The sequence below is a fragment of the Manis javanica genome, chromosome 6, assembly GCF_040802235.1.
Source record: "Manis javanica isolate MJ-LG chromosome 6, MJ_LKY, whole genome shotgun sequence".
Taxonomy (NCBI): domain Eukaryota; kingdom Metazoa; phylum Chordata; class Mammalia; order Pholidota; family Manidae; genus Manis; species Manis javanica.
The window spans coordinates 20263632-20284091 of NC_133161.1; the positions used below are offsets into that span (position 1 = coordinate 20263632).

At 33.3% G+C, this 20460-nt stretch overlaps 1 protein-coding gene across 6 annotated transcripts in view; it reads right to left on the minus strand.

Annotated features, from left to right (window-relative positions):
* Positions 1-20460, minus strand: part of MKLN1 (muskelin 1) — a 375358-nt gene that overhangs the window by 54367 nt on the left and 300531 nt on the right. For all 6 annotated transcript variants that reach the window (XM_073238456.1, XM_073238453.1, XM_073238452.1 and 3 more), the window contains 2 exons: positions 13989-14210; positions 11180-11309 (listed from right to left, as the gene is read on the minus strand). In XM_073238456.1, coding sequence (XP_073094557.1) covers positions 11180-11309; positions 13989-14210 — 352 coding nt within the window. The remainder of the gene's footprint in view (positions 1-11179; positions 11310-13988; positions 14211-20460) is intronic.

The window sequence follows — 20460 nt, forward strand, 5'->3', positions numbered from 1 at the left end:
ATGTTATAACTACGAATTCAGTCTTCCTTATTCATTTTTTTTCCAAGAAGAAAACAACGATATCTTTTCAATTTAATAGTTTCTAATGGGTAGTAGCTGCAGAAGGGGAAAAACAGAGCATATTTGCAACATATAGTATTTTTAAAGCTTGTATATTCAAGTGTCAAAAAACTTGACTGAATGGGAGGAATTTTAACCAGTCTTTATAAACTGACTCACAAAGAAAAATGAGTCAAGCAGATGTAAACAAGATTCTATGTTAATCATGAACACATGCTGAAAGGACACTTGTCTGAGAAAACAGAGAATGAGAATTATATAACAAATAACTATTACTGCCAACGTATTTTTATAGTTTTTTCCAGGAAATTACCATGATAGTCTTGAGCTCTATTTTTTTCTTTAGCATCTTTAAGAGCTGAAATAGGGAAGCTAAAGGGGAAATTAAATAAAATACTTTATCTGACAGTTTGAATCACATTTTTTCTTTTCTCTTTCTTTGGTTTATCAAAGAGGGAGAGATTACCAGAATTTGTAACGATCAGAAACCCTATGGGAGGATGCAAACGATACCAGAAATATTTTTGAAGTCATTTCAATTCCTGAGGAAAATACATTATTGCATTAATTTATAAACTAATCTCAACTCTAATTTTGCCTCAGGATCCAGTGTACACATGTATTATTAATTACTTTTGTCAAGACAGAAAAAATCTTTCAGAACTGTCAAAGAAATATAAATTTAATAACAACAGCTTTCCAAAAGTTCTCTATTTGTTAGGATATTTTCAGCTTCAAGTAACAGAAAAGTGTGAGTAACAGTTAATTAATTACCTCATATAGTAAAATTCTGCAGGTAGATCATTCCAGGATTGTTTCAGTAATTCAAACAAATCATGATGGTAGGTTAACATTACTAAACTTCTCTTTTTTACTTTCACTTCATAAAGTTGCCAGTACCAGCTCTAAGCACCACATTGTTTTATAGAGCTTCCAAAGTTGGCAGAGAAGGGATTCTTTCAACATTTAGGGAAGATTATTTTTCTCAAATGTCCTACAGGAGACATCCCTTATGTCTCATTGGCCAAAACTGTGTCACATGGAAGCCGGGACAGTGAAATAATCTCTGTTAAAGGGTAACAATGACTGCTTTAGAAAAATAATGGTTCATCCCCAAGTTACCCTGGGGTAACTTGCCATTAACAAAATCATGGTTTGGTTAACAAGAAGAAAGAACAACCAATGGCTATAGGGTAGACAACCAACAATGTCTGCCACATTCTTAACTTCTAAATTTGGAACATTTTAAATGTTGGATGAGACCCTATTAAGTCCTAGTAATAACTCCAGTTTAGAACTTCTTTACCTGAACTTGGGTTTCCACTACTCAATATTTACTAAAATTTCACTAGTTTTTGACATTAAACAATAAAAAAATGCTAATGATCAAAGAGCATATGTATTTGATATTTTAATATTTACTGACATTCTGTGAGTGATCTTTTTACATTTTAAAAATTATGAATGAGGAGAACCCTCCTACACTGCTGGTGGGAATGTAAGCTAATTGAACCATTGTGGAAAGCAATATGGAGGTTCCTCAAAAAACTAAAAATAGAAATACCATTTGACCAGGGAATCCCACTCCTTGGAATTTACCCAAAGAATACAACTTCTCAGATTCAAAAAGACATATGCACCCCTATGTTTATCACAGCACTTTTTACTACAGCCAAGATATGGAAGCAACCTAAGTGTCCATCAGTAGATGAATGGATAAAGAAGATGTGGTACATGTACACAATAGAATACTATTCAGCCACAAGAAGGAAACAAATCCTACCATTTACAACAACATGGATGGAGCTAGAGGGTATTATGCTCAGTGAAATAAGCCAGGCGGAGAAAGACAAGTATCAAATGATTTCACTCATCTGTGGAGTATAAGAACAAAGGAAAAACTAAAGGAACAAATGGCAGCAGACTCACAGAACCCAAGAATGGACTAACAGTTACCAAAGGGAAAGGGATTGGGGAGGATGGATGGGAAGGGAGGGATAAGGGGGAAAAAGGGGCATTACAATTAGCACACAAAATGTAGTGAGGGGTGAGGGGGGTGGGGGGGACAAGGGAAAGGCAGTATATACAGAGAAGACAAGTAATGATTCTATAGCATCTTACTACACTGACAGATTGACTATAATGGGGTATGTGGGGGAGTCTAGTAACCATAATGTTGTTCAAGTAATTGCACATTAATGATATAAACAAAAGTTACGAATGAAGCTGAGTTTCTAAGTAAATGTGTCATTTGTTTTTCTTTGAACTATTTGTCATTTGCCATGTTCTAAGAGAATTATTCCTTTTTTATTGATTTGTAAGTGCCTTTTGTTATAGTAGGATATTAACCTTTATTTTAGTTGCTTGTTTGTTATTATTTTTAAGTAATTTTTTTCATATGTAATTTCTTAATTTGCAAAAAACCAAACAATCTCTTTCTTTACAACTTCTGGGTTTTGTGTTATATTTGGAAAGGTCTTCTCCTAATCTAAATTATTAAAAATAACTACTTACAATTTTATCTTTTACTTTATGAATATTGTTTTTTAACCATTTCATCCCCAAAAATTTAAACAAGAAAGTTAAAAAAATAGTGCAATGCACATATGCCCAACATCCAACAACCTATAAACTACAGTTAATGTTTGCCATATCTGCTTTATTTAACTACTTATCAATCAAATTATCTTTGTTGCTGAATCTTACAAAAACAAAATTCAGAGATTACATTACTCTTAAATATTTCAGCATGCATACAGAAAAAGGGCATTCTCTTGACCATAATACTATTTAATACTTAACTAATAAAAAATTTTTTTGTGTGTGCCTCTTTAGCCCCTTCACCTATCACCACTCCACCCCAACCCCTCTCTAATGGTAACCACCAGTGACTTCTCAGTGTTTATGAATGTACTGCTGTTTAGCTGTTTTACTTTTTTTAGATCCCACATATTCTAGCAATAACTCCAGTTCAGAACTTCTATTATTTTATCTGAAGTAAAAGTCCAGAAAGGCAAAACACATGAGAATTTAATAATACACACACATTTTTTAAATGCCAATAAAAACACTCCCAGGGTTGATATAAAAATCGGTAAGATTTTGCTTTTAAGATTTTTATGAAAATAAGTTTACAGATACACCCGACCTTGCAGACATAACTAACATAGTCCTCACATGTTAAGTTTAACAAACTGAGAGCATAAGGGAATGAAATTTAACTGTCAAAATTTTAGAGCTAGATGAAGCCTTCAGATCAACTGGTCTACTCCCTCATTTTCAGATGAATAATCAGGTCCAGAGAAATAAAGTATTTTATCTTGCCAAAGTTGGATAGGGATGAGTGGCAGATCCAGATGAAGAGAGACGAAGTCTTCTGATTCTCAATTCACCATTCTTACAATTATACCAATCTGGCACTATGGTTAGAACAAAATGGAATAAACAGTGGTAGATGTGGGAAAACACAGTCAATAGATATTAAGGAACAAAATAAGGGAACACATAACTACTATGGAATAGGGATTAGGTTGTAAGAGAACTGTATCACCAGTGCTTGACTCAGCATCTGGCAAATGATGAAGACTCAATATATGTTTGTTACCTTGAAAAATACAGTTATGAGAAAGTAATCCTATCATAATAGACTTTCTATAGCAAACCATAAACTCTCATGTGTAACAGACTATCTTCTTTTTTCTTTTACTTTTATTTTGGTATCATTAATGTACAATTACATGAGCAACATTATGGTTACTAGACTACCCCCATTATCAAATCCCCAGCACATACCTCATTATAGTCACTGTCCATCAGCATAGTAAAAGGCTATAGAATCACTACCTGTTTTCTCTGTGTTGTACTGCCTTCCCTGTACCCCGCCCCCACATTATGTGTGCTAATTGTAACGCCCTCTTTTTCCCCTTATCCCTCCCTTCCCACCCATCCTCCCCAGTCCCTTTCTCTTTGCTAACTGTTAGTCCATTCTTGGGTTCTGTGAGTCTGCTGCTGTTTTGTTCCTTCAGTTTTTTGTTTGTTCTTATACTCCACAGATGAGTGAAATCATTTGATACTTGTCTTTCTCCGCCTGGCTTATTTCACTGAGCATAACACCCTCTAGCTCCATCCATGTTGTTGCAAATGGTAGGATTTGTTTTCTTCTTATGGCTGAATAATATTCCATTGTGTAAATGTACCACATCTTCTTTATCCATTCATCTACTGACGGACACTTAGGTGGCTTCCATTTCTTGGCTATTGTAAACAGTGTTGCGATAAACATAGGGGTGCATATGTCTTTTTCAAACTGGGCTGCTGCATTCTTAGGGTAAATTCCTAGGAGTGGAATTCCTAGGTCAAATGGTATTTCTATTTTGAGTTTTTTGAGGAACCTCCACACTGCTTTCCACACTGGTTGAACTAGTTTACATTCCCACCAGCAGTGTAGGAGGTTCCCCTTTCTCCAGATCCTTGCCAACATTTGTTGTTGTTTGAGTTTTGGATGGTAGCCATCCTAACTGTTATGAGGTGATATCTCATTGTGTTTTAATTTGCATTTTTCTGATGATTAGCGATATAGAGCATCTTTTCATGTGCCTGTTGGCCATCTGAATTTTGTAACAGACTATCTTCTAAACATAATTTTCAATTAATGTTAAATACAGAGCGTACATATGGAGAGTCTACTAAACCCCTTGTGTTCACAAACTTATTGCCAAAAGTTATTCAGAAATAAATCCAAATTTTTGATGTACTGAATTTTGATGTAATTATGTATGTGTTGCACACAAAACTAATAAATCTCTTCTTTCTGAGCAGCTAGCTGTCAATCCACTGACTAAAATTACAGTTTCCTTCTGAGGGAGCATAATATCATTATACTCTAGTTAAAAAGTAAGAGTTGAGGTACCTTCAAGTTTTGAGATGTTAAATAGAAGATGATTCATTTAAGGAATCAAAAAGAGCAACTACTTAAGATTCTACAGTATCTAACATAATAAAATTACAACAAGATGCAACAATTTTACAATTAGACAGTCAGTGAGTTCAAACATTTTTTCTGTGATTTCAAACAATCCAATTTGACTCACACCAAAAATGCAGTTTTAATCATCAAATAATTTACATTACTGAATCACAATCATAGTAAATACATATTATGTCCATCTCAAATTATAGGAATTAACTGTAGTAAAAAAGCTATGAAGAACAGTTAATAAATAGGATACTTAAATAAACTACAGAGCATCTATGTAGTGGATGAAACTGGTGTGTTCTAAGAATATTTAATAGTGTGGAAATTTAAATAGTACCCTGCTTTGTCCTTAAAAGAATTTTCATGGTTTACAGGATAAGCAATAATCTAGTAAAATAAAATTTAAGTGGACTTATTAAAATCAGGTAAATGTTATTCTATATATAAGAGGACAATACAGTATGTCATAGTTCTGACATGAGGTTTTCTGATTAGGCTAACTTAATCCTGAAAGATTTTTTAGATCTAGATTCTAACCAGATGCTCAACTCTGCCATAAAAATTCTCAGTTAAAAATGCCATAAAGACTGAATGCTTAGAAATCCTGAATAAAGTTTATGTATTTTAGCTAAGCTTTTCACAGGTTTTGAAAAGCAGAGTCAAGATTATATTGCCAGATGAATACCTACAACTGTGTTAACAATTAAGGTTCGAACCATATACTCTATATCCTAACCTGGGTTTGGGGAGTTAGAGATTTCCAGGAGAGAAAGGTTTGTAAGATAAGATCTGAAAGATGAGCACAAGTTAGCTTCATTTTTGGAGGTGAGAAGAAGAGTAATTCAGGGAGGGAGAATAGCATGGGCAAAAACCCAAAGGCAAGAAAAAATACTCTATCTCTGAAGAATTAGTATTCAGTGGCCATGAACAATGATCTGGTGGCAAAGTGAGGGTCAATACTAAGAATGGGGCTGCAGAACTAACTAAGCAGGGGCCTATCATAAAAGAATGTATGAGTCAGGCTGAGTTTAGACTTAATCCTGAGGGCAAATAAAAGATTTTAATCAAGGAAGAAAAAACATCAAGTTGATGTTTTTAAAAGACATTTTCTTATCTTATCAGCACTAATCAAAGGTAAGACTGCCAATATACTTTTTCTTCCTATGTACAACTCTTGAGCTCCTTAATGATAGAGACCTTATTCACAGATGTATGCCTAGTGCTTAACTTATTATCTGGCACCTAGTATTTTTTGGTGACCAAAAAGTATCTATTAAATAAATATTGAAGTATATGATTCTGCACTTAATTGGTTATAGCTGTACTCCACTTGCAGCGTGGAAGATGCATTGGGAATGGGGCAGGGGATACATGGAAAGAGAAAGAATAGAAAGAGAGGCGAAATAGTTGATGTTAGTTCAAACTAGTAGCAAGAGAAACAAAATGAAGATAAAACCGGCATAACCTGATTACCAGATAGATCAGTAAACCTATAGGTAATACTGACATACACTTGTGAAACGTGATGTACCCAACAATAACACCAGCCCAAACTGAGGGTCAATCCCTCTCCACTCATACAGTAGCTATGAGCAGGAATACCACTTTCCATAAACTATAATTTTGGTCATTTATGGACATGCTGAGACATGAGGTAATGTGCATAAGGTTACTTGACTAAGGACTGAGGATCTGGAGAGCTAAAACATTCATTCTCAATCCTAGCCACAAATCAGAAAATCATGGGACAGGGGTTGGGGAGAAAGACAGAGAGAAACATGGGGGGGGGACATGGGGAGGGGAGAAGAAAGGGAAAAATGGGAAGGAAGAGAATAAAACAGGGAAAGAGGGAAGAAGAGAGGGAACAGGGAAGGGTGGTGAGAAGGGAAGGAGGGAAATGGAAAAAAATAAGAAAAATCAAAAAATGAAAAGAAAGTAATCTTAGTTTCACTCTAATATGCCAACAGAGCCACTGAGGTTCCATAATTCCAAATATAACTGCAATAGTCATTTAGGAGGAACATTTTCCAAGTAGTTCTAACCAGATGCTCAACTCTACCATAAAAATTCTCAGTTAAAGCACCATATAGCCTTTGTCAAAATTAACCACTTGGAAAATATGTATCTAGAGAAAAGAGTGACCTTTTCAAAACTTGGATTAAGATTCTGGCATCAAACTTTTCCATAACCTCCTACTATATTGAGAAAAAAAAATCCAAACTTCTTGCATATGTATAAGGTACTGAATAATCAGACTATTAACTATTTCTCTAACCTCAATTTACACTAACTTTCCCCACCCTCTGTTCCCACCAGCCCCATCTGTTTATGGAACACACTAATTTCTTTCCTGATTTGGGAACTCTGATACTTGCTCTTCTCTCAATTCTTGGCATGGTTCTTCCTGATTCTCTATACTTCTTGTCTTCAAACTTAAGTATTACCTCTTTGGAGATGGTTTCCTAACCTATCTATCCAAGTGGGACCTCCCATATTAGTCATTAACAAAGCATCCAATTTTTTTTCTTCAGAGTACTTAGAAGGCAATTGCAGGTCTCTCTTCACCAGAATGTAAGTACTTTGAGAGAAGAGATTTTATCCCCCAAGTCCATAGTTATATCTCAAGTGCCTAAAACATACCTGGCATATGGAAGGTACTGAAGTATGTTGGGAGGGAGGACAAAAGAGGATCAAACCTAGATGCTAACAGGTGATCAACAAATGTTATTAATAAATGAACTTGTTTGCACTGTGGGATATTCACCATAAATCAATTAAAAATTGAAGAACACATAGCAAAACCTGTGATTCTAATTTTACAAGAGTTATAGTAATAAGAGAACAAATCCATGTGTCTTTTCTGTAATACCTCTAGACCATGGTAATAAAACTGTCATGATTAAAAACTTAACAATTTAATGTAAATTTTAAATTAGAATATAAAATTGTGCTAAATTTTATACAGTAAATAAACTTTAAAATTTATTAGAAATACATCAAAATGTTAGTATATTATGTCCAAATGGTTTGATGCATTTTCTTTTTGTCATCTTTCCATATTTTCCAAATACTCTACGATGAGCATATTACTTTTATAATCAAAACAAAATGTAACAAAAAGAACAATTATCACACTCTGCTAGCTCTAAAGCTAGCTATAACCATTAATGAAGCATTATACTGATCAATTTTGTAAATTACTACATAGTAACAACTCATTTTTTAAAATCTTCAAATGATAGTCATTAAAACAACTTATTACAGTAAATGTTAGTTACTAAGTCTTTGCTACTATCACTGCCACTTTTTTGTTTTAATCTTGGGAAGTAACAGTATGGTAGGAAAAAAACACCTCTGTACTCAAAGTTCTAAATCCCAGCTCTTTTATTAACTGTTATGTAATGCTAAATACATTATTTCACCAAGTTCACTTTATCCCCATCTGGTAAATGAGGATAAAACCACCAATTAGAGATATTTATAAAGCTCTGGGCTTAGTGACTGGCATATGGAAGGGTCTAAACATAGAGTAGGTACTATAAACAGAGTATTATCTACAAGCTAGAGTATAAGCACTCTGAGAGACTGATCATCTTGTTCCACTGTATTTTAGTCTAGCACTGAGTAGCATGTAGTAGTTTTCATCACATTTGTCTAATCATTTACTATATTCACTACCTTTTTCAATTACTTCTCTTTTAGTTATTTTAATGGAAAATTAGAATAACTCTTTGAAGATAGAGGAAGTCAATGATTAAATCATACTTCTACACCATCCTATGGAAGCAAAAACAAGTAAACAAATCAGACAATTTTAGATAGGATGAGAAATGTTATTAGTCACTTCTTACTATATTTCTTTCCATATTTCTAAGCATTATGCTTAAGCTGCTATTTTTGAGATCACCTACCTACTGACATCTTCTTAACAGTAGATGAAGATTTTTGATATACTGACACTATCTCCCCACGCCCACTCCTCTCATCCTATCCTCCCACTAAATTTTACCCCTATTTTTGGTTAAATTCATTGCTGTAGTTATTATGTTTAAGGAAATACCTCTTTGCTCTAGAGCCAAGAAATGCACTGCAATGATGTGTCCTTTAAACATTATTTTTCTTTTCCTATTATTTCCTACCCTTAATCTTTTAACCAGATGTTATTTACCTATTAACAGCTTTTTATTCCAAATGTTCAAACATATCTACTGAGTTCACTTAGAAGGTAAGTTTGAATATACTTTTCACCTTATCCTGTACCTTCCAGTGTTGCTTAGAATTTCTCTATCATTCTAAATTCTGTTCCTTTGACTGTAACCTCATTTTACACTAAAAGCTTTTAAGACACTCTCTTTATATCTGATATGTGAAACTCCACAATATATTATATGAAGCCTTGGTGTAGGGGGCATTTATAATCTGGAACCAATGTGCTTCAGTTTGGGGAAATTTTAAAATTTATTTTATAATAAAATATTTTTCATTTTCTTGTTCTGTACAGTTGGAGAATTTATCAGTTCAGTATTGGACCTCATGGAATTATTTTTCAAAGATCCTTATTTTCTCCAATTTTCATCTGTCTTTGTCTATTTTTTAGGAGATTTCTTGCAAATCTTCTACTTTAATTTTAATTAAATTTATTTTCCAAAAGTTCTTTCTTAGTATCTGATCTTTCACTGAATCCTATTACTATTTTATAGATGCAGAATCCTTCATTTTACAGATGCAGTATCTTTTCCTCTAAGAAATTTGATCTTGGTCATTATTATTTTCATTTACCTGTATTCACTGCATTACTCCAGATTTCTGTTTTTAGGTTTGTTTTTGTCTCTTTCATGGTGAAGGCCCTAATACAGAAGATACTTAACCTGACAGTTCATTAAAGAGTGAAGAAATAATAAGTTAACTGAAAATAGTATGCATACAATGAGCTACACCATAAGGGGACTGGACTGGGCTATGAAAATGGCCATTGTATGAGGGACTAGGATAAGCTGTTTTGTCGGTGGGGTAGGAAATCTGCAAACAGTATTTGGAAATCTTTTCTCTGAGGCCATACATTTCCTACAGAGAAAGTGATTCTAATGTTCTGCCAGAAGACACATGTCTAGCATCAGCAAACAGGCAAGTGGTTACAAGTTCTACTTCTTAGTTTACAGGTTTAATTTTCCTGTTCTCTACCATGTCCCCTCTGCCTCCACAGATCCTCTATCATTTCTTTTCCCCCAGAAAATAAAGCTCTAGCCTCTGTCTAGTAGGAAGTATGGGAGAAGGGTCTTAGGGCTAAACTACTTGATGTGCATTTTTTTTTTTTACTATGGTGCTATCTCTAAATACATACATATTTAGTTATTACATATATATTAACTTTTTCTCCTAAATATGAATAACTCTTTTAATAAAAAGATCTCTTTTTATAAGTAACAGCTACAAGGAAAAGCAAGCTTATCTAATTTCTCACACTGTTGTTCAAATTAGGTATTGTAAACCATTGGGCCTTAAAACAAATACCATTCTTTTGTATATACTAAACACAGGCAAAGCAACTCCTATGTAGGGTGACTATTTTCCAAAAGAGGACACCTAAGAGTGAATGGGTCACTATTAATAATTATGCCACCGCAATACACATAAATTCAAGACTATCTCAGGAAAACCAGTCACCTGATTACTAGGAAAATAACTTCTTGGATGTTAAGCCTGTACACTTAAAAGATGTTACCAATTACCTGGAGTCCTCCCTCAAAACAGACATACTCTACTATGCTAGTGCCGAACATATACGTCATTTTAGTGAAAAGAGAAGGTGGAAAGGATTCGCAAATATAGAATAAGGCAGTTTTTAAGATATTAATTCTTGCATGGCACCTCCCCTCCCCGCAACCCACTGCCAAACAAGCACAGATATTCCTTTAGAAATTCACATATTGTCTTTCTGTTCAAAGGAAGTAATGATGATTTATGTACTTTAAACAGATAAAATTGGTAATTTGGCTGTTAGTTTTCTTCCTCTTGCTCAGATTAACTTAATTAAATAATAGGGGAAAGGGTGAAGAATGGTTAGAAAGAGAAGAAAATGGGCAATAGTCTTCTACTGAAAGTAGTTAAGGCATGAGAGAATAATCACTAAATAAATGCCTTTACCCATTCCAGAGTCTTTCTTGGTGCCATCTGATATTATGTCTACATGATCAGAGTCCACATCATAACTAAAGAAATCATTCAAATAGGTCTTCGATCGTTGGCCACCAAATACATATAAGCAACGATTTTTCTGAAAAATAAGAAAAAAAAGGGCAAAGGTGGGAGAATGTAGTAACTTCCACGAAGAATTCAGAATGAATGACCATTCTAAAATTTAGACCTCAGTACAAGTGATTTTCTGACAGACCCATGCAGTGGAGCCTATGCTGGTATAAAGAGGAACAAGGAAGATCCCTGTACTGCCAAAGGGTGACCTCTAGGTTACCCTAGTAAAGGAAAAAAGCAAGGTGCGGAATAATATATAGAGTGCTGCCTGTGTGTAAGAAAGGAGAAAAAGGAATGTTTGTATGTGTTTCCTTATTCAAAAAGAAACAAAGGAAGAAAACTGAGAAGGGACAGAACCAGACAAGGATAAAAAATTAATCTCTCCAAAAGTATCTTGACTTATAGTTTTGCCTTTAGACTCATATATATATATATATATTTTTTTATTCAGTTAGGAAACAAAATTCCAAAAAAATCTGGCAATTGGAAAAAAACAAATTAACCTATCTATATATAAAAATATGACCACAGAAAGACATGACTATATAGAAAAGTAGTATTTCTTTTAATTCATGTTTTCTGACTACCCATCCCAAGTATGCTACCTCTTATAAAGAAAAAATAATAAAAAAGCAGTCTGAAATTGCATTCAGTGATTTTTTTGTTAGTTTTGTTTTCTCTAAACTATTACAGAAAGAGAAAGTAAAATAATAATGTCATTAAGGAAGTAAGATTTTAACCTTAAAAGATAAATATAAAATCAAAAGATATAAAATTTAAAAGCTATAAAACAAATTATAATTTTTCATTTGAATTGGACATATAAATATGAATTCATGATTTAGTTTCTAAAAAGGATATGTGTGCATGTGTGTAAATCAGCCTAATATATATACACAAATATATATACTAATAAATTTAAATTCTATTTCTGTGTGTGTATGTGTATGTCAGTATGTATGTATACGTGGGTATACTGGAAAGAACTCTTATTGACCAAAGACAAGGAAAAACTGGGACATCAAAAAGAGTAATGAGAGCATTAGATTAAACACACCAAATATATAAAAATCCACGAGTTTTAAATAATACTTTAAAAAAAACCTCACTGATTGACTTTGGGGCCTCAACTCATATTAAGGTGAAAAAGTGATAAAGGAAAAAAATCAAACATTTATAGTACCTGTCCTGTGTGGTTTACATATCAGGGCAGCCAAACAGTTAATGAGGCTTAGGGTTTGTTAATAATAGATTCATGGTTAACAAATGCAGAAGAAATGATGTAATAAGAAAAACCACCATTTAAAAAGTCCTAATGAAAATTTAGGCAATAATTAATGGCTGCATTAGGTAAAAGAGGAAACATATATAAGTGATCAATCAGGCTAATAAAACACAAACCCATCAAACAATTTTAACATCACCAAAATTATGACAATTACAAATTAAATGCCTCTTGATATTTTGGAATCAGACCATCTATGAAGAATTATTCTTCACTTCCTCCCCCTCCCCTTCCTCCTAAAGGAGTATGAATCTAAAATTAAGATTCAGATATAACTACCTGCTTACAGGAAACATGGGGGATAGAAGATCATGTTAAATAACACTGCAATGATAAAATCAGTGAAAATGAGAGTATGGGAAATACTAGAGGACACATGATTCAGCTTCCTTAACAAATAAGTAAGTGGTAAGCGGGGGAAAAAAGTTGGAGTGGGAAGTACTGTTATGGATTAAAAGGAATTTAAGACACGTAACAACCAAATGCAATAAAATGATCTTTTGAGCCTGACTTTAACAAACCGACTATGAAAAGGTATTTTTCATTATTTCAGAAAAAAAAAAATGAATGCAGGGCATGCACTACATGATATTAAGAAATTTCTTTTACTCTGATTGGATATTATAATGATATTGCAATTATGTTTTATAAAAGTCCCTTCAAAGCTAATACAGGTGTAATGATACAATGTCTGGGATTTGCTATAAAATACTCCAGCAAATAAAATATTTAAGAATAGACTTAAAACTCAAAGAAACATTCAAAACAAAAAGAAATGAAATATAAATGGTGTAAATATATAAAATATTAATGTGGAACACTGATAACTGTTGAAACTGATAAATGAGTACAAAGGAATTTATTATACGCTTCTCCCTACTTTGTCTATGTTTAAAATACTCTACAATGTATTTTTAAAGTTATGTTCACAGAAAGACCAAGTTTTCATTATAACATTTAAAAAGGTTAAAGAAATGTCTGCATATTGGTTTTGCTGATAAATTTAAATTCTAATTTTAAAAAGTCAAATCTTACTTATTCACAATGGAGAGTAGCAAAGGGGAAACTTAAGAACAGATAAAAAAACTGATCTAGTTACTCAGAAATAAGTAAGTAGAAAGGTATAAGGAAGAGAAATAACTACAATATCTACATATAAGTAGTAAAATACTAATCTAGCATAAAAGTGCCTAGATTAGTATTTCGGTGATAACTAGGAATTACTAGGTTAATGGGAAGTTTCATAATTAGCATAAAGTTCTCCATTAGAGGAAGTTTTTTTTGTCTATCACTGCTAACACTAAACATTTAGTTCTAATAAAAAGTTTTGATCTCTTACTAAAGAATTAGATTTCATCACTTCTTTTCCTAATGAGATATCATGACAAAATAACAATACAATGTACAGAATATTCTTACTGAGTGGAATAGCATGCAGTGTCCTATCCGAGACTGGATGTCCTCAGGCCCAGCATTACAGGAGTCCTCGCGAAGAAGTTTCCAGGTTTGACACTGACAGTTGAAAGCAAACAACCCACTGAATTGTGGTTCACTGGCTCTGCTGTCATCTACGCTGCCATTACATGTCAAAATTCTACCACCAAAGGTGTAGATCATATGTTTTTCTGAGTCCATACACATCTATCAGAATAAGGCAACAGGTTGAGTAGTTTTAGATAATTCCTGTCATATGTGCTCAAATGAAACCAATGTGCAATTTTAGATTCTCAAAAAAAACCCCAAAAACAACCAAAAAGAACAACTTTGTCTTAATAACACTAAATGCCACTCCTGACTATAACATGTACTCACCACAATACTGCTCACCACTTGGCAGATATTTAATATGGATTTCTACATACCTTTTCAGACTTCCATTTTTCCCAGTGAGAGTAAACTATGTTGGGTGAAAAAACTTTGTGCTTTCTTTGAAACTGCATACTTTTAAAACCAAATCGATCAATAATATATGAGGTGATGACTTATACTTAAAAGTTAATATTGATAATACTCTGGGTAAACAATGATCACACCCTCCTTTTCATCCTTCTTATAAAAACTCCTTTCTATTCTAAGCAAGCATACTATTAATCCTGCTACCATTTAGTAAGAGAGCAGGTACATGAATAAGAGTGATGTAGTTAAATTCATTTCTACATTTATTTTAAAAGCTCTTCTAATTGTGTTGTTACAAATTAGCAAAACAGACAGACATTTGCAGGAATCAGTCTCCAGATTGACTTCTTTGGTGATAAATCTTGTCTCCTTTTAACACTATACTGTAAATTTTCTTTGAGTATTGTTATGCAATTTGTGTTCAAAAGCCAATCCTTCAACTCAAGGAGATTATGGCTTTTCTTAAAAGCATCTCTGAAAAAAAAAAACCCAGCTAATTATCACATGACAATAAGAAAGAATAAAATTCTACTTTAAAGAATACATAAGTCCAAGTTGGGAATCAGATGCTGAACACAAGTGGCATTTATATTTAAAGAATAAACTGTGTATACAAAACATCTATTTTTTTTTGCTAATGCACAAATACTAGCCATTATATGTTTTTAATTCTCTCTAATCATATTACTTCTATTTATCTATTTTTGTATTTTTCAAATAAAAAACTATTTTAATAAATGTAAAACTGGGTTTTTTATTAGTATTAAAAGGAAAAGACTCTAGCATCTCCTAATCTCTAACTATCACTAAAAAGATTCACTAACCTGCCATTTCCCAGGTTTCTGGCAGATTTCCATAAACTAAGATAAAAATCTACCATTCCTCGAGGGTGAAATCTTGGTGAATGATTGAAAAATTGAGATGTCAGTTTTCATGTCCCTGGCACTCCAAAGTGTTCCCACTTTTTAACCTTAATTTATTATATCATTAAAAGCAATCCATACATTACTGAAGACAACTCAGTATGGCCCCATTACCCTGTTATAAGTACTTAAGGCTCAAATCTCTCTGAACACCTGGATATCATGTTCACATTTTCATAAATTTACAGAGTCACATTAATTTTGGCCAGTCTGTTATCTAGCCCCTATCTACTTCACATGGCTATACAGGGAGTTTCTCTTTTCTTTTGGGGGATATTTAAGTTTAATTTTGATGTGGCTATTCTCATTGTTATCATGATAAGGCATCAACATCTTTATCTTGGTAGTTCTTTCAGCATTTCAGAACAAACCCACTCAAAAAAGGAGTAAGATACTGTAGGAGCTTCATGATTCTTTCCCATATCTTGGAACAGGACACAGAACAGAAATAATTTTTATTTCTTCAGCTTGGTTCTCTGGATAAGATAAGCAGTTTCAATGAGGGTCAATTATCAAACCATAAAAAGTTTTAATCACTCTAGGACACTATACTGTTTATCAATGAATGGTTTCCTTTTTAATTGTTAATCTCTGAAAAATTGTTTCTGAAAAGCTAATGACTTATTAAATTCTATGTGATAATATCAACTTTACCCTCAAAGACTTGAAAAAATCTTTTAAGTCAAAAATTGGAAGACCCCTTTTCCGACGCTTTCACCTAAGTATACTAATAAACTAATATTTCTGTTTCCCAGTAGATGGTGCTAGAGATACAATATAAATAAAGAGCTTGCTTTGTAAACATCAATATATATATATATATATAGGAAGACCCCCCTCATCTATTGTCAGGTTAGATATTTAAATTCTAAAATAAAACAAATAGTGGATAGCTACTTATTCCCCTTTCCCAATTAAAAAAAAACCTTAAGATGTCTATTTCACTATCACATGAACATAAGACTGGTTAGGATTAGGGGAAGTTCACAATAATTTTCTCCTCACAAAATTTGAAGACATTGCTATAAAAACTTCTAAGCAGTGTTGTTAACCCACCATCCTCCCTCCCTCCTGCCAACTTCCAAAAATACCTCATGCTAATCTGGTCCTTACTTACCTACAAAGGTAATCAGTTTTCTCTGTGGCTTTTAGGATATTCTCTTAATCCTTGGTTCTGAAATTTCTTTAAGGAAATATCTAGGTAGGCAAGTTTTTTTCATTCATCCCTATCTGTACCTGATGTTCCTTTCGTCCTGAAACTGTCTTTCTTTAGCTCTTGGGAATTTTTATTTTTATCTGGAGTAGTTTTTTTTTTGCCTCCATTCTTTTCAGTTTGTTAGTTTAGTAACCATTTAGGGGTATGTTCAATTTTGTTTTTTAAATAATTTACTCTTATTTGTTTCACTATCAAATCTCAAAATCATAATCTTTCTAGATATTTCTCATGGATGTAACAGCATACTGAATTACTCTAAAAATATCACTTAAACGACCCTTAAGGGCTTCTTTAATTTACACTTTTAGCTGTTTTTCTTTAATTCTTAATTGGTTGGGTTCAGTACCCTATCTCATAGTATTAATTATCTTCAAATATCCGGATTTTTTTGGTTTTTGTTCTAGTCCTCTTTGTATCTGAGAATTCCGGAGTTCATCGCTTGTTGCATATACAGTAACCTGCCTCAAGGGATGGTGGGGGGAGAAATGAGACATGAACTGTGAAGGGTTCTATTGTCCCTTTAAGAGTATTGTTTTGGGGAGTATTTTCTTTTCAGCTCCAATATCAACATTCAACATTGACCTGTGGATAATTATCAGAGTTAAGTGCTACTCAGTCAAACTGCTCGTAATACTCTGCTGTTCTATCTCCAACTGATCATTTAATATTTGCCCAAGCTATATAAACTTTGAGACTCAAGTTGCTGCAATCTCATAGGCTTTAGTTTCTTCTGGTTGGGTCTGATCCTATCTACTTTCTACCTTATAGGGATTCTCCCAAAAAATTTTAAGTTCCCCAAGATATTCTTTCTTGTTTTTCAGTACTATCACTGATGTGTTCTATTGCATTTCATAGGATGTGGGGCAGGAGAACTGTAGAAGTACACATTCAGCTTGCCAATGATCCACACTGATCCAGAGAAAATGTCAATGAGCTGAGATCTCCAATCCTTTGATGAACGTTTTTTCTGCCACTTCATGGCTACCTTGTTTTAGATTTTCTAGTAATACTTCTGAAATGTTTATATCTGAAGAAGTTTGGCTAGATACAAAACCCTTCACTCACACTGTCTTTTGTTGAATACCTTCTAGATGTTCTATTGTCTCTTGGCAGTAGATGTAGCTATAGAGAAATCTGATACCAGTCTCATTTTCTCTTATAGGTGACTTAACCATTTTGTCTAGTTGCCCCCAAATGGCCTGTTTATCTCTGAAATTCAGCATTATTAATATCTGTCTTAGAGTTTAATGCCTAGGTTAATTTTCTCTGAATATAAGATTGCATGTTCTTTTGATTTGTGGAATAGGCTTCTTGAATTTAATTTATATTTATTCTGTTTCAGTGATATGGTTTTCTTCTTTAATGTCTTCAATTAGTGTATGTTGGCTCTCTTTTGCCTGTCTTCTTTATTTACAATTTTCTGGTTAATCTTTTTTATACCTTTATTTGATCTTATTTCTTTGCTAAATAACCCTTACCTATTCTTTTTTATGCTTCTTATAGATTAGCCTTCATTTCTGAAAGCAGTTTTATGTTTTTACCGTTTTTACCAGTTTTATCAGGTCAAGTTTCACCTGCTCCTATTATTTGGCCATCTCATTTGCATTCTTGAATTTATGCTTTGAAGTTTTCTTCAGAGTTTCAAACTTTATTAAGTCATTTAATTCAAGTTGGAACACTGGAATATAATTTTCATCTGCTGTTTCATAAAGGAAAGCTTTGTTGTTCTTTGTCATTTTATTGTTTTTCTTTAGGGCACCTCTCTAAAGATTTAGTTGTTTGGTGCTTTCTTTTCATATTTAAATTAGTTGAATTTCTCTGGACTAGAAAACAGAAAGTTTCTATGGAAGGGTTCTTGCTCAATGACTCCCTCCTCTTTTGCTACTGAACTGAAACGGCTTCTTCAAAATATGGTGTTTTTCAAAGCCATGTCTTCTCTGACTCTATGGACCTCATCTGGTTTAAGAGGCTTCTATTTCAAGCTTTGAGTAACCCCAGTCCTTCCCTTCACTGGCAATTGCAAAAGGCCTTTCTGGGCCCTTCCCACATGTTATTTCACTCACTCCCCGGTGGCTGCCCTAGCATCAATTTCTGTTCTGCCAATGCCACTTCCCATTATGATGTACCTCTGCTAGGTTTCTTCTGCATTCCCAGTTCTCACAAATTATATTATGGGTTTCAATACAGGTTCTGGGTATTTCAGTTGTTTTGGCTAAAATTACAAGGAATTGGGAGTTGTAGGTCTTCTTTGGCTCCTGGTTTTACTGAATATGTGCTTTATTTATTTTTTAAATCTCTTACCCTGGTTCTCATTGTTCTTGAAAATTACACAATGCAACACACTGAAAACCTCAGAACTAAGGTGCCACTATGTTCTTAAGAAATCCAAAAGTCTGTGAATTTTAATTTTTTAATATGTTAAAACTCAAAATGGCAAAGTAAATTTTAAATGCATCTTCATGCTTTTAGCTTTCTCATGTTCTTCTTAAATTTGAATGTTAAGTGTCAAATCTTGAAGTGTCAAGAACAACCCCAACTAATTTTTGGAGTAAGTTCCAACTTATAGCTTTATTTGCATTAAATATAATAGAAAATGGAGGCTTATATAGATTGTGTTAAATGTTCAAGGTCCAGAGCTAGTTATTGGATGAATTAGCACTGAAATCCTGGTTTCTTCACCCCCAGTATTCTGTTGTAACATCTGATCAGTTAGAAACCAAGATTCATTTAACAAAACCTAACTTCGAAGGAATACTCTATTTTATCAAAATCAACAGAAACAAGGACCACACTCAAGGACAATATACGTGCTGTACTACCCCTAAGCTATTCTTTTTTCATCCTGTAAAAATGAAGACATAGGCATCTTTTGTAAAAGAAATTAATAACCAGTTGGAAGCAAGAAAATAAATCATTGCCTTAACAATGTCATCTGATGATCTTTTTTTTTTTAAGATCAGAACCAGCCTAACTTTTTCTGTAGTTCTTATTTTCCACATGAACAACACGAAGAATATCAGCAGGAAAGTGCAAAGCTTTGCAGAGCTCAGTTATGTAGAGCCAGCAGAAGTTCTAAATTCAATCTGGGGAGTACTTTGAAGACTAATGTTTTTGATATTCTACCCACCAATTACTTGATAGGCATATAACCCATTCCTGTTTTCCTTACCATTCTCCTATAACAACTACATACTAATATAAATATGGCAGTAGGAGAGTTTTAAAGCAAAGAATGAACAAACATCTGTAAAGAAATAGTAAATGAAGACTTGGGTCTTAACTCACAGGTAAGATATAAGGCCTAAGTTATACTCTGTCATAATTCTAGCACCACCTCCCATTCTCAAGTATAAGATAATGCTATGTTCATCAACACAGTGTTACAGATATTACAGAGAAAAAGATACAAATTCTTTTTCTCCCCTACACTTAAAAAAACTCTGGACATGTGCTGAGCCAAGTAAAACTGCCTATAGAATTCAAAGTGATTACTGTTTTGTATAATGTCCTATACTGAACTAATGTGGAATAAATATTCAAGGACAGATAACAGTGATGAGGATGAGAGCTACATGTGTATTAATACAAAAATGGCTTACAGTGTTGCTATGTGTAGTTCGGACTACATCATCATTATGTGACTTCCACTGGTGCTGAATTTAAACTTCATCTAGTATATGTCAAATTCTTCTCTATATTTTATACAGAGTTTGCAATTATACACAAAAGTAAATATATCTCACTCAAATTAGAAGAAATTGCTCTAGATTCTGAATTCTTGAAGTCATTATCAAGTAATTTAAAATTTCTTCCAGGAATGTAGAATAAAGTTTTAAAAAGGCAAGTTATTACTGTT